General features: G+C 32.1%; 1 protein-coding gene across 2 annotated transcripts in view; it reads right to left on the bottom strand.

The window, feature by feature from the left end:
* Positions 1-16,467, bottom strand: part of LOC126881912 (sprouty-related, EVH1 domain-containing protein 2) — a 285,065-nt gene that overhangs the window by 12,490 nt on the left and 256,108 nt on the right. For both annotated transcript variants that reach the window (XM_050646642.1, XM_050646641.1), the window contains exons 5-6: positions 13,011-13,167; positions 3,952-4,180 (exon numbers count right to left, since the gene is read on the bottom strand). In XM_050646642.1, the coding sequence (XP_050502599.1) occupies positions 3,952-4,180; positions 13,011-13,167 (386 nt within the window). The remainder of the gene's footprint in view (positions 1-3,951; positions 4,181-13,010; positions 13,168-16,467) is intronic.

The raw sequence follows: 16,467 nt of genomic DNA, 5'->3' as shown, positions 1-16,467 counted from the left end.
GAGGTGACTTAAATTTTTTTGCAGAAATTGCTTGAAAATAACTCAAATAATAGGGAGTTTTTGTTGCTACGTAATGTACGCATCTCCGTATACGTAAAGCCACTAACGTGTCGTAGAGGATGAATGTTAAAATAGGTAGTTTTTGTAATTGCCTTAACGTAACGTAAAGCAAATCGTAAAGTCGTTTTTAAATTCTGTTGACATTAAAAAAAAATAAAACAATGTTCACACAATATACAATTAATATACAAATGTAAAAAAAGATAAATGAATGATGAAATTGTATGGTTTTAATTGCTTCTATTTAAATATAAAAATATTATTTTTCCTTAGGTTAAATTTTTTTTACTTTTGTTTATACCTACTTTTTAGTTGTAAATTATTGTATACCTACATCAGAATTCCAGTAGGTATAATGTAAATAGTGTGGTAATATTTATTTGAAAATTTTACTGAAACTAGGTCATTTGTTTATCTAGTTATTAATTGTGGTGATCACTGTATTTCTTACATTAATACAAGATTTGTTTGTTTTGCTTTATTAATAAACAACTTAAAAACAATAAAATTTTAAATCTATTATGAAGTTCCAATTTCCAATTACAAACACAGAATAATTTTACTCAAATAGACTAAACCAATAACCAATATAACCTTAAAATGTTTAGAAACGAGTAGTACGCTGATGAAATGTTCATTTGGTAGGTAATCGGGCAAGATCCTCGTGTGCATTCGGTGACTTTCGGCTCGATAGGGGTGCGTATGAACCTAACGTACCAGCCCGTAACCTTAGGTAATACGTATCGCGATACGGGAATTCAACCATTAATGCGCAAGCGTATATGTCAAAAAGATGCGTTACGTTTACGTATTTGTGTGCACAAAAACTCCCTATTAATATTTGAGTTATACTCGGACTCAAAATGGTCCGGAACATTGTTTAAATAATCAAAATGTCCAAATATGAAGGAAAAATTCTTTTTTTCATTGGTTTTTTGATTATAACTTTAAAACTATTCATTTCTGAGAAAAGTTGTACTGACATAAAAGTTGCGTAATTAAATTTCCTACAATATAAAATTGGTTAAAAATTTAAAAAATCAACCCTTGTTGCAACCCTTGTTGCAAAATAGCAATAATCGCGAAAAATACCATACAAAAACAAGTATTCGCATTTTACGTTTTTCAACCATTAATGCTACACTTAGGACTTTCATATTTTACCCAGAAAAACCTTATGATATACTAAAACAACACTGTAAATTTGATTAAGATCGGTTTAATAGATTTTGCAAAATAAATTTTGCAATCCAGCTTTCGCAAAAAAAATTAATTTTTTTTAAATGTTGCAGGACTGAAAATAAAGTAGATAGCAAGTTGAATTTTTTTGCTTATAGAAGTGTACTGTACCTTTCATTTGCAATTTACAAAATTAAAATCGATTAATTACCACGGCGTCACGAAATTTTTTAAATAAACATTAATTTTTGGTGCTACGCGTAGGACAGCAGTGGTCGATTCACACAAGTTGATTTCCACCAAAATTTCTTCCAATCTTTATCTAATATATTATTTTCTTACTCTATATTTTGTTGTATTTTAATATTTTAATTCCACAAAAATCAAACTAATTTTATTATTGTTTGTGAAATATTGTTAAAACAATTGCATATGTTTAAAAATAATAAACTTTTATTCTCTAAGTTAAAATATATGAACAAAGAAAGTTTTTGCTAAAAAAAGTGGTATTTCAAAGGATAGAGTATGTGTTTTTATTTTGCAATAAACAAATTTATTTATTTATATCGAAATGTAATAAAAATTAAAATGTATCAATCATTATCAAAGGTTATTGGAATGCCCAATCAGAGCGAACTATCCGCTGTCCTGCGCGTAGCACCAATAATTAATGTTTATTTAAAAAAATTCCTGACGCCGTGGTAGTTAATTGATTTTAATTTTGCAAATCGCAAATGAAAGGTACAGTACACTTCTATACGCAAAAAAAGTTTGAACTTGCTATCTACTTTATTTTCAGTCCTGCAACATTTAAAAAAAATTAATTTTTTTTGCGAAAGCTGGATTGCAAAATTTATTTTGCAAAATCTATTAAACCGATCTTAATGAAATTTACAGTGTTGTTTTAGTATATCATAAGGTTTTTCTGGGTAAAATATGAAAGTCCTAAGTGTAGCATTAATGGTTGAAAAACGTAAAATGCGAATACTTGTTTTTGTATGGTATTTTTCGCGATTATTGCTATTTTGCAACAAGGGTGACTATTTTTTAAATTTTTAACCAATTTTATATTGTAGGAAATTTAATTACGCAACTTTTAGGTCAGTACAACTTTTCTCGCAAATGAATACTTTTAAAGTTATAATCAAAAAACCAAGAAAAAAATCGAATTTTTCCTTCATTTTTTGAGATTTTGATTATTTAAACAATGTTCCGGACCTTTTTGAGAGGGAGGATAACTCAAATATTATTATTTGAGTTATTTTCAAGCAATTTCTGCAAAAAAATTTGAGTCACCTCTCAACGTCCAAATGTACTAATATTTTTACAGATGCGCCCTGGTCTATATGGCAAATTCGGTCCGCAGCCTAGATAAATGAATATACCGAATGTTCGAATAATTTCATTCAAACATATAAAACTATTCAAAAATATGAACAACAGTGTAGTGCTAATGTGTGACTAAGACACGGGTTTTCCAAAAAACTTCCCAAACGCCATCAGACTAAATTAAGCCTCATCAGACTAAATTAAGATGTAGATCAAATAACGTCTGTTTGGAATTTCTCAAAAATTCGTCAAGAATTTACTGTACAATGTACATTTATAAAGTGCTCTCCAATATGTTAAAGATTGTCCACTTTTGTTAAAGAGTTGTGTAATGCCCCTTTTTTGTACCAAAGTGCCAGAAGTTTGCTTCATAGCCTTAAACCCAAGGTTGCCACATCCCTACACCTCTACAGTCAAGATCTTCGTAACATTGATGGGTAACAGGGCATATAGACATTGGAAAGACTTACTAACTAGTAAGTAATACTGTAGCTCTAAGATTTTGTTTATGTTTATTTTGTTTCCTGTTTATGTTTTATAGTTTGGTTTGATCTAGGTGTGGTTTCTCTCATAATAAATTGTTTGTACCTTTGGATACCTTTTTTAAACCGTAAGTGTTTAAGACATTTCTAAATTACAGGTAACAGTACATATATATTTGTATCCAGAAACTTATGTTATACACACTCTCTCTCATTTTAGGACATTGTTCATGTTTGTCCTATTGTGTAGATATTAATTTTATCTACATTGTCATATTTTCATGTTAGCATTGCCAGATGCTCAGCCTTTTTTACTCTTAGTAGAATACTTTTTCAGCCATATCTCGAAGTGCACATTTCTACATTGTGCTCTGGAATCATAGAGCTTACATGATGAAGAAGACATTTATTTATAGACTCAAAAATATTGTAATGGAAACATATAAGACACAATTACTTGATGAATCCGGCACAGAATTATTAAATAGGGATAATCACGAGATCAGTAATACTATAACGGCCTATAATAAAATCTATAATATAGATAAAAATAAAATAAAAATTTAAATTCAGAAAATACCGAGGAAGGATTTCTGATTAACACAGAGGACAAATAAGTAAAATAACAGATTTATATGACCATGGTACGATTTAGAAGACAGAAGATACTATTTTAGAAAGTTGTGGCATAAATATCATCATATGGTCAAAGTGGAACATGAAAAAGATGGAAAGGTATGAAATATACATGGTAGTCAGTACTAAATTAGTGTCAAAAGGAATAAGAAAATTAACTGTCACTTCCACATGGGTAATGATACAGAAATACCAAACCTGTCATCATGACTGACTCGGAAAGGATTACTCTGTCGCGTTTAGATTGTAATTATTTTTTTCTTACCTGATTTGTATCTTTCCCTTGTGTTTGACACCCTTGAAAGGCAACGGAGGTTGCTGAGGTGGGTTCATCTCTACACCAATGTTGGATTTTTTAAGGCTCGAGTTTGAGTCGCGCCTCATGAGCGGTGGTTTCTGTTGGTCCTCGGCAGGGTAAATATATTCGTGGACTGCCGTCAGCTGAACATAGGGGTAATTTTCGCTTCCACCTCCAACCCCTTGGGCAGAAACGTCTGAAATAAACAAAAGGAAATTAAAAACTTCAACAAAAAAAATTCCACTAGACTATTTTTAACTGATAAAACGTCATAGCAACGCCACGTTTTCTACTGACAAAACCAGAGACATGTTAACAATAGACCAGGCTAGTTATACGCCACTCAACGCATCGGGGTGTAACGCCAATATCAAGTACGGTGGTCTAGCTATCTTTGTCTGTCGTGCCAGTGTGAGCGTATCTACCAAGAGGTGGGAGTAATGGAACGACACAGAGGCGGCGGCCATCATATGCTAGAGAGAGAAAGCTAAGCGCCGGTAGAGAGAGATAAATAGACCACGCACCGACCCGAACTGCTCCGCGTTACGCTATTTTTCGGAACTGGCCTAATCTAGTTGTTATTATATCTATGGACAAAACTCCTTCCTGCCCGTGATTTCCAAAGATATTATACACGGTAGATTAGGCTAGTCATATGCCACTCAATGCATCGAGGTGTAACGCCGACATAGGATTGAGAGGTCTAGCCATCTTTGTCGGCCACATGCGCGGGGTTGCTTGGTTAAAAGAGATAGATAGACCACCGATCGACTGTTTCCATGCTGTTTCCGCGTTACGCTTTTTTGGTGAGTATGCCGTGTCTACCCTTGACATGTCTCTGGTGATTTCTCAGCGACAAAATTATGACAGATCCTTCACGAAGGTGTCTGGTTGTTGTCAGTTTAACAAACGTCATTGAGGTGTAATCAATTTAGGACAGATATAATAAATCCAGACGATAAATCAATATTTGGATGCCAGTCAGGTGAAGAAATCAAAAAATTGGTTTCGGAAAATGTCCCATTGAACACGCAGAGGTCCAGAAGCTCTATTTGGACCTAATGTTCGGAGTTCCTACGGGTGAGAAATTTTACGCTTGAAAGATGTACTACCAAAACGGAACTAGCAAAAATTCTCGAGGATTATGTCTTTAACATGAAAAAAGGCAATGGCGAAGACTATAAAGAGTCGTCTGTAAAGCCAATGTGGAATACTACAGCAAAAATGGTACAAGAAAAATATTTGTTGCCTTTTGTCAATTTTCGCTTATGAAATTTTGACAAAATCACTCGACTGACGTCTCGTGATTTAACTGTCAAAATTTGCGAAAATTGTCTGGCAACAAACTTTCATACCATTCGAAAATATTGCCGGCAAAATTTTCTTTCTTATGATATTATACGCTGTGAGCTCGTACATAGAGGGGATATTTACAAATTCACCAGCGCCAGTAGTGACAAGTCTGTAAACGTTTACCGGAAATTTGACATAAATGTCAAAGTGATTAATTTAAAATTAAAATTAAAAACATTAATTATAAAAAATATTAGTTGGTCAAAGCTGTGGTATATATATTTACCTTAAATATACTTACGTTTTAAATACTGAATTCAAGTTTTTTTAATGTTCCGTAATATGTAATTATAAATTAATCTTAGCGCCACCTACACGATAACTGTGAAAGTATCCGAAGTAAGAAATTCATATTTTATCAATAGAACGTCAAAATGATTAGCAAAATCTTAAAAAAATCGATTACAATTTAATTATTTTTTTGCGTTGTAAATATTAAGCGATAACAATTACCGGTAAATTTAAAAATTACCGGTGAAAGTTGAATTAGTACCCGCTAGGAGCGACGTATACGCTCTGAGCTTCGCTGGTGTCGCTCCTAGCGGTTACTAATTTAACTTTCACCGGTAATTTTTAAATTTATTATTTAATTGTTATCGCTTAATATTTACAACGCAAAAAAATAATTAAATTGTAATCGATTTTTTTAAGATTTTGCTAATCATTTTGACGTTCTATTGATAAAATATGAATTTCTTACTTCGGATACTTTCACAATTATCGTGTAGATGGCGCTAAGATTAATTTATAATTACATATTACGGAACATTAAAAAAACTTGAATTCAGTATTTAAAACGTAAGTATATTTAAGGTAAATATATATACCACAGCTTTGACCAACTAATATTTTTTATAATTAATGTTTTTAATTTTAATTTTAAATTAATCACTTTGACATTTATGTCAAATTTCCGGTAAACGTTTACAGACTTGTCACTACTGGCGCTGGTGAATTTGTAAATATCCCCTCTATGTACGAGCTCACAGCGTATATAGTGCTTTTCAGATAAAACTATCCACCTTAAATAACTTTTGTACCACTGATTTTTAGAAAAAACGCAAAAACACGTCAAATAACTTGAAGGGGGAAACATTATGTCATATTTAGGCTTGCCGGAAAAGGCAGTCTCACCCCCGCATATCCCTTAATTTTTTTTTTAAGTACATCTACCTTTTTTTATCCGATATTTCTATTCTCCCCTTTGTACTGATTTCAAAAATGTATAACACTTGATGTTGAAAGTGATTAATTTATGAGAAAAATAAATACAAAAGCAAAAAAAGTATTGAATAAAAATTATTTTTTTAACAATTTTATAACATTTAGAATGAACATCTATTCGCTACCAAAAATTTTAACAATAATTATTAAAAAATTTAAATAATTATTCAAAATTTTAAATTGTTGTTTAAATAATTTAAATTATTGTTAAAATTTTTGGTAGGGAAATGTTCGTTTAATTATAAATGTTTGTACTCGTATCTAATAAAATTGTTAAAAAAATAATTGGGCTCAATCCAGTTTTCTTGCTTTTGTATTCTTTATTTTTCTCATAAACTAATAACTTTAAGCATCATGTGTTATACATTTTTAAAATCAGTACAAAGAGGAGAATCCAAATATAAAAGAAAAAAAAAGGTGAAAGGAAATTAAAATATATTAAGGGTTGATACTGAGGGTGAGGTGTATTTCCTGGCAAGCTTAAATACGGCATAATGTCTCCCCCTTCAAGTATTATTTGACGTGTTTTTGCTTTTTTTTTTTTATAAAAATGAGTGGTTCAAAAGTTATTTAAGGTGGATAGTTTTATCTGAAGAGCACTGTATACGAAAAAAACGTATTCAAATGTTATGGGCATATGTATATGGAAAAATCAAAATTGTGAAACGCCCCCTATAAATGGACTGATCTTTAATAATAACAAATAGAGGAAGCGAATGACAAGAATTATTTGATGAACGAAGGATAAGGAATATATTTAAGTTAGTAAGCGAATCTGTAAATCAGTTTTTGTTTTTACAAATACCAAATATAGTTATTTATGTACCAAGTCAGTAAAGTGACTCTTTATTGAACGAGTCTGATATTATGAGCCGAGCGAGCCTAGCGAGCGAGGCGAATAACAGACGAGTTCGATAAAGAGTCTTTATTGACGTGGTGCATACAAGATTTTATCGCCAATCATACAAAACATTAACACTTACTTAATTACATCCTTCTAATGAAAAAAGAGTGTGTGTACTTTGTATGCACGTAAAAAGTAATTAAAATAACAGCCTTTCGAAGTTGCTTTTTCCTTGTTTAATCGTAGAAAATCTAAATAAATAGTCACATTTTGTTTCATCTTTTTATTGTACAATGTACAATCCGACTTGTCGGGGTGACGTCATTGGGGTAACTTGTCGGGTGACGTCATTGGGCAACAGCCCGATTAATTATTTTAATTATTTTTAATCATTTTTTAAGTCCTTATAATAGTCGTATGTCAATAACCATTAATATTAAACAAAAAAATTTTCCTTACGGGGGACTCGAACCAAGTACTAACACGCCCGTAACTAGATACACATACCGCTACCCTACGCAACCACTTGCTAGACACGGCCGATATTAGGTATAAAAAAAAAAGAAATAGGTGTATGTCTTTATTTGTGGTCAAAGTTGCCTTCAACATTGAATAATAGGACCACATAGTCGATGGAGAATATTCTTTAGACAATTCAGAGAAATATGCTAGTAAAACACTTTCACTATAATTAGTAATACTATTTTTTTCACGCCATGCTTCAAATATGTCATATTGCCTATTGTATTTTTCGATGGATTTTGCTGGGAGAAGCTCTGAAACTGCCTCTAACGATTTCTTGCGTATTTTAGGTGTCGTACATGTAATATCTTCCATTTCCAAAGCAGCACTACTGTATTATAATTTGATATTCGTTTTAACACTTTTATTACACTAAATACAATTTTCAATTTAATTTTTCTAAATATGACAGGATGACAGATGACTTCTGCATGCCGCTTTCGATTTTTAATCGCTAGCTTAATCGATAGATAAATATTAATATTGAATAATTACAAAATCGGTAAAGTTTTGATTAATTTTATATGAATAGAATTGCAAAATACTACAGAATTTCACTTTTTGGCATAAAGGGCCTAGCCGGGTAAGATGGTGAAAAATGCCCCCAACCCAATCTAAATTCCATATAGGCCACTTTTTAGCACATATAGAGGAACTCACTTTCTGAAATTTTTAGCCCCCTAGGTGGTCACGTGACCCCCCTAGAGCCTAATTAGGCTTTTTATGTTTTTATTTTTTATCTCAGCCGCATTAAGAGCTAGCCAAAAACTTTATTTAAAAAAGTTGTAAGTTTTAAAAAGATCTATACGAAAATTTTTTTTTTATTTTTTTGGCGGGAAATTCGAATTTTTAGAACAATTTTAAACTTTTAAATAAATCTGAAAAAAAAACTAAGACACTCGTTTTTACGAAAATTAATTATAATGTGTATTTTTGCACAATCTTTCACCCTGAATTTTTTCAGATTTTTAAAATTGGTGAAACGTACATACCTTTAAAAATAAAAAACCGCATTTTTTCGGTTTTTTTTTCGTTTTTTTGATACAATTTTATACATATTTTTCAAAAAATTTAACACCGTCACTAGAATAGGTAAAAAACTGAAAAATAATTGGGATTTGCTTCATAAAAATTTTTTGTAACGCCATCCATTTTCAAGATACAGGGCGTTGAAGAAAACAAAATTTTACATATTTTTTATGATTTTGCCGAAACTACTGGCAACATTGTAATAAAACTTGGCGGGTTTTAAGAGGTAGTTATTGTGCATGTTTTGACATACAACTAAGGATTTAATATTCATCATTGGCGCGCATAGGGGTAATGGTCTGAACTTTTCAAAGAAAAAAGATAGTACGCCACTGACATATTTCAAATTAACAATCATTTTTGAATTCCTCGTTCAATTTGCAATAAAAAATCTATCTTCTCATTTTTTCATACGACGCGCTGTTTTGCTGCAAAAAATAAAATATCTTAACGCTTCCAAAGTATTCGAATTAATTTTGATAATGGATGTATGAGTTTATTATGTATGTAGATGTAGAAACTACTAGAAGTTCGAATACTTTGTAAGGGTTAAGATCTTTTATTTTTTGAATAAAAATGGCGCGTCGTATGAAAAAATAAGAAGATACATTTTTTGTCACAAATTGAACGAGAAATTAAAAAACGATTGTTAATTTGAAATATGTCAGTGGCGTACTATCTTTATTCTTTAAAAAGTTCAGACCATTACCCCTATGCGAGCCAATGATGAATATCAAATCATTAATTGTTTGTCCAGCTCTCCAGCTCTCCACAATAACCAGCTCTTAAATCCCGCCAAGTTTTATTACAATGTTGCCAGTAGTTTCAGCAAAATCGTAAAAAATGTGTAAAATTTTGTTTTCTTCAACGCCCTGTATTTTGAAAATGGATGGCTTTACAAAAAATTTTTATTAAGCAAACCCCAATTATTTTTTAGTTTTTTACCTATTCTAGTAACAGTGTTACCTTTTTTGAAAAATATGTATAAAATTGTTTCAAAATACGAAAAAAAAACTGAAAAAATGCGGTTTTTTATTTTTAAAGGTACGTTTCACCAATTTTAAAAGTCTGAAAAAATTCAGGGTGAAAGATTGTGCAAAAATACACATTATAATTAATTTTCGTAAAAACGAGTGTCTTAGTTTTTTTTTCAGAGTCATTTAAAAGTTTAAAATTGTTCTAAAAATTCGAATTTCCCGCCAAAAAATTTAAAAAAAATTTTTTCTTATAGATCTTTTTGGAACTTACAACTTTTTTTAATAAAGTTTTTGGCTAGCTCTTGATGCGCCTGAGATAGAAAATAAAAACATAAAAAGCCTAATTAGGCACTAGGGGGGTCACGTGACCACCTAGGGGGCTAAAAATTTCAGAAAGTGAGTTCCTCTATATGTGCTAAAAATTGGCCTATATGGAATTTAAATCGAGCTGGGGGCACTTTTCACCATCTTACCCGGCTAGGCCCTTTAATTAATAATAACGTAAATTATGTACAATATTTTTAATAATTAAAGTAAATAAATTTTAAGTTCACTCAAATAAATAATCGATTACTGCTATCGACCACTTACATTGAATCTCGGTTACTTTGATTAATCGCGGCAGGTAAAGTAAAATTCTTCTTACAGTACAATAAAGTGTTACTTTACTGCCGCAAATGAGGGCAAATGAGTACAATAATGAATGACTTTAGTGACGGTTGGCGATAAAATAAATTTTTACAAATTACAATTGGAGATAAAGTACAGCAAACACCAACTGCGCCCAGGTGCACGAATTTTCGCCTCGGTTAGCGGACAGATAGACTTGCACCTACCACTGCTTCATCGCCATGATTTACTTAACCAATGCCGCTACAATCAGTCCTTTTAAAATCTGCAAGGAGAAAGTTCATCATAATTAGTGAATAATCTGCTAGAAGCTGAAGTTGGTCTGCGGGAGATTATTATTCTTCATCTTCTTTCTCTTTATAAGTAATTGTGCTTGATCATTGGCGGATTGATACCTTTATGGAACTCCATCTTTTGCGCGGTCGTCCGATACTCTTTATGCCGATTGGTGATTAATCTCTTGCTATTTTGACCGCACAGGTCTCCCTTATTCTGCTTATGTAGTTATTCCATTCCTTTTTCTTAATTTTCTTCTAATGTATTCGCCCTTCTTTTGATCTTTCAGCCTATTTCATGTAATTCTTCTCAGTACTCTCATCTCTGCCGTTTCCAGTAGTCTTTGTGTTGTGGCTGTATCGGGTCTTGTTTCTGATGCATATATCATTATTGGTCTTACACTGGCTTTATAAATTCTTGACTTCATCTCAGTGTGAAGTGTTAATATGTCGGTTTCGACATATAGTGTTATTAAGACATCCAACCAGTTTATTTGCTTTTTGTACTTGATCTCTTACTTCTTTAATTTTAAGATATTTTATTTTCATTACTTGTTCAATACTAATTCCATTAATTTCTATTTTACATATTATACATAATTGGTTGTATGTTAGTTTTCTGAGATGACATTGTCATAACAAATCTTTTTGCTCTTGTGTTAAATCTGTGGACTAGTCTTTACAGACTACCTTCATCTTGAGCGATCAATATTGCGTCGTCTGCATAATAAGAGTATTTTTACTTCTTTGTTTTGCATTCTGTATCCTCTTACCTTGTTGACACTTTTGATGATTTCATCAATGATTACATGAAGAGCATAGGGCTCAATGTGTCCCCCTGTCTTATTCCGCTGCCTATGTCTATCGATTCTGTAAGTTGTTCATTCATTCTGACTTCCAATTTGTTGTTTTGGTAGAATATTTTTTATGATATTTAGGGGAACCTCGCATAATACATAAGATATACATAAGATGATGTAGAGATGGAGATTATTATATGAATAAATTAAAATTTTATATCTCTAGGACAAGCTTGTTCCAAAAATACTGAGTTTGTAACGTGGTACGTTAACCCTTAGCATTGAACAGAACTTCTACGAAATAAAACATAATATAGTTTATATTAGTGTACATATGATCGGCATTGACCACTAATGAACTATGTATGTTGTGATTTAGTATTGTATATATAAACCAACAAGACGAGACGACGATTCATTGAGATCAATCGTTAGTCACGCGATGAAGAAGTAATGCGTTAGTCCTGGCATTGTTATTGCTTATATATACAGGGTGTTTGGTAGGTCGATGGAAATTTTTTAAGGGATAATAGGGGACGCCATTTGCAACATTTTTTGCTAATAATGTATCGCTCAAACTGTTAAGGTTTCCGAAATAAAGTTAAATTTGTCAATATTCGACAACCGTCTATTTCACGTTTAAAAATTATCTAGGCGTACTACCTCCCTGTTTTACGAATGGAATAAAAATGTAAACCTACAACACTGACTCTTCGCATACAATTTCCATCAGCTATCGTCATTCTCCGAACGCATAACAAACAAAAAACAATCTACCTGCTATGCTAACAAACAATCTACCTGCTATGAAGTGGTTTATTTTGGTTTATAAACATGGTTATTGTATGCGTATGAAAGGTGCGTTTTACTGTTTTGACATTCGAATTGTGTTTGGAGTTGGAGTTGCATTAACAACGAAGGGTTTTTGCAATCTGAGCAAGTAATACGTAAGGCATTTTGTATGTCAGGGAAGTACTTATCTCGCTTAGATAATTATTTTTAAAAATAAAATAGACGAGCAGCCTTATTTTCGAATATTGACAAATTTAACTTTATTTCGGAAACCTTAACAGTTTGAGCGATACATTATTAGCAAAAAATGTTGCAAATGGCGTCCCCTATTATCCCTTAAAAAATTTCCATCGACCTACCAAACACCCTGTAGACGTTGTTATGTTTAAATTGAACACTGTTTAAGTTCAAATATAATAATTATAACGAGAATGAAGATATTTTATTATACATCCAATTAATCCGGGACTAAGGGCGCTTTAGCTCAGCCACCAGACGTATTACCAACGCAACGTGCTTGCAATGTAAAGCAAAGAATCGTTAAATAAGAAGTATGTAAAGGTGTCATTTATTTACTCACCTTTAGGTCCTTTTTGAGGGTCGTAAGTAGGTAGCCTAGAATCTAACGGTTTGCTATCACGTCCTATGTATGTTACTTTGTGGAGGTGTTCTGTTCCTTTGGTACTGGAGTCGCTCGAACTTCGAGAGTCTTTTGGGTCCTGTGGAAGGTTTAACGTCTAAAAAATATACAGTACTAATCAGAAACATAGTAAATTAAGTTACTAGAAAAGGGCTTTAGCTTTACTACTATAATAATTCTTTATGCTGCTACACGTCTAAGAAAGGTATAATATATTAAGAAGTAATTGGAGTTAGTATCTCTTAGTTTTTCTTATTTGAGCACTCTTTATTGTTTATTAATACGTATAATACCAGATGTATAAACTATTTTCACTATTAATTTTGGGCTTTTGAAAATTTAGAAAATAACTACGGAACTGTTGGAGAGAAATTTTTGTCCAAAATATAATCGAGATGATATTGCTGCACTTGAAAACTTTAATCGATATGTACGTCCAATACAATAAGAGTTAATCCTTGCGAGGATCTTAATGAACAATAATGTTACTGATCAAAACAACATTCCAAGAGATTTACAAACAATTCAAGCTGGCAAATTTGGTTGTATCAACTGTTAATTATAAATATGCACCTGGAATCTCCCAAAAAAATTCTGTGTATATAGAAAAAACAAAACAAACTAGAACAGATTGCTAAATAAGAAGAATTATGAGACATACACTAAAATTGCTCTTAAAATATATAAAAGTATCTTTTCTGTTTGATATTGGTGATTTCCAGTTTGATTTCAATCAAACGAAAGATTTATGTAGCAACTATCGCACAATTGCTCCAAATTCGCACCTGATAAGATAAAGCTCTTTTTACTTCCTGAAATTGCGGAGGAACAAGCAGGTTTCATCCCCGGACGTGGTACTAGGGAACAAATTTTAAACGTACGCTAAATTATAGGAAAAACCAGAGAATTCAACATCGCAATATATCCGTGCTTTATAGATTATAGTCGAGCTTTCGACCTAGTTAAGTGGAGGTCAAATGGAGTCGAATGGAAGTCCCGAATCATCTGATCCTGCTAATTATACTGCCTATACAATAACAATAATTATGCCAGTGTTAGAGTAAATGAGGAACTAACCAAAAGTTTCAGGGTCACTAAGGGCGTGAGGCAAGGCTGCATACTACGCCCAATTCTATTCAACATATGATATATATTATGGTGAATGTATAATGCGGAAAGCTACTGAGGACTGGAACGTCACTAATGCATAATGCGTCACTATCGGCGGGAAGATTTGCAACTTGAGACATCCAGGTGATACAACCACCCTCGCTAGTTCCGAGGTTGAACTGGTTCACCTGCTACAACGGATTGAAGAAGTTAGCTTAACGATGGCTTAAAATAAACAGACAAAACGATAAGCATGATAATTGACAGAGCTAACAACAATCAAAATCATCTAACGATGATAAACAATATCGCTACTGTAGATAAATTTTTGTACCTCGGCTTTTTAATAACTAACAAGGGGGGCTGTACTGAAGAAATAAAGCGCTGGTCAGCAATTGCAAAAAGCTCTATGGCAAAATTATTAAAAATTTCATAATCGTAAAAAATAAGTAGGCTATGATGATCAAGACACATATCAAGAGCGAATCAAAACAATATTTTCAGATGAATCCTATTATCGCTACCTACGAGAAATACCTAGAGACATGCCAAGACTGAGGTGGAAAGATAGTGTAGACAAGATCACGAGAAAAATTGCTGCTGTAAATTGGCAAGGACTGGTGCAATAGATTACGGAAGGTCGAAGAGGTACTACTTACTGGGACTACAGTACCACTGATGCTATGTGGTTTCACAAGAATATTTTGATATAATGGATGTACTAATAATACGGAAGTCTGTACACGAAATGTCAAATCACCTGTAAATAGATCTAGGTACAATATTGTACTTATATAACGCACGAAAACTATAGTATTTTGTTAGTTTAATGAAGGGAAGTAAATAATGAAAATAATATCGCAATAGACAACTACACAGTTGAACACAGAAATCAATCAGAATTCCGTAAGGAAGCGAAATTAATGCACGTATTTCCAATGAGAATCGTACATACTAAGCTAATAAAAGAGTGATGACATCGAAATTATTAGACAAAAGAACCAAAATGGCTATCTACAGAACAATAATTAGAATAATTAGATTGACGTCTATTTGCCGACCCCGTCCTCGGAGTAAGTAAAGAAATCGATATTATAGTCCGCAAAAAAAATGTACAACCATCTCCCCCTACAACTAAAATCTGCACCATCTTTCCCCAAATTCCGTAAACTGACAAAAGCCTACCTGTCTGACAGACCATATTATTCGGTAGAAGATTTTTAGTCAATAACTAAGAAATTACAGTACCCTTTGCACAAGTAGTATTTTTATTATTTTTTTTATCTATATTTGGGTGTCATATGCAGCATCTTTTAAACTTTTTAACTTTTAAACCTTTTTTATTAATTATTAGGTAGACTATGCATTTGCAATTTATTTAAATTTTTGCAATTGATTATTTCTGTTTTAACTTCATTATTATTATTATTTAAATATATTGACGATTTATGTAATTTTAATAAATTGGATTGTTACTGTTTTGTTTTTTTGACTATTTATAAGCTTTGTCGATAAAAATGTAAAATTTTTCATGTCAATAAAGCATATTTCTATTCTATTCTATTCTATCCGTAGTAAACTATGGCTGTGAAGCCTGGGTAATGACAAAATATTGATGAATCAGGAGAAACGACGAGGTTATGAATTAAATGGAGGGTATGGTATTGTTAGATTTGTGAAAAGTAAAAAAAGACTGCCATGGGTGGGACTTGTTTAGAGACAAGAAGATGCAAAAACAGCAAAAATATTACAATGGAAGCCGATGGGAAGATGAAAAAAGAAATGCCAAGAATTAAATTGGATGACGCGGAAAACGACCTGAAAACCATGAATATAAGACAATTGAGATTGAGGAAAAGGGCACAAGAGAGATCTCTTGTGTCAGATGAATGCAAGGACATGGCCAGAAAGGCAAAGGCCCATCAAGGGTTATGATGCCAAAAGAAGAAGAAGAATGAAGCTCATTTTATTAGAAATTTTGGCTATATGTATATCAAATTTGATATAGAGGTCTGCATTTTCACAAGCCAATCTTAACGTATTCGTAATTCGATTGAACTATTTATAACGAGTATGTACTTACAAAAATATACTAATGAAGATCATTAACACTGTGCACAAAATAATCCAAAAATATTTTAATGATACCTTTAAATATCATAACAGTAGTTGCGTATTAAGGTTTTCGGAATTGTCTGTATTTATTTACATTTAAATGTTTTGTTCCACACAATTTTACGTTTTTTAAACCATTTGCGTCTATGTACCTCTTGTTTTTATGTTTTTC

This window comes from Diabrotica virgifera, chromosome 3, assembly GCF_917563875.1.
Source record: "Diabrotica virgifera virgifera chromosome 3, PGI_DIABVI_V3a".
Taxonomy (NCBI): domain Eukaryota; kingdom Metazoa; phylum Arthropoda; class Insecta; order Coleoptera; family Chrysomelidae; genus Diabrotica; species Diabrotica virgifera.
This window is presented reverse-complemented; position numbering and strand designations above follow the sequence as displayed.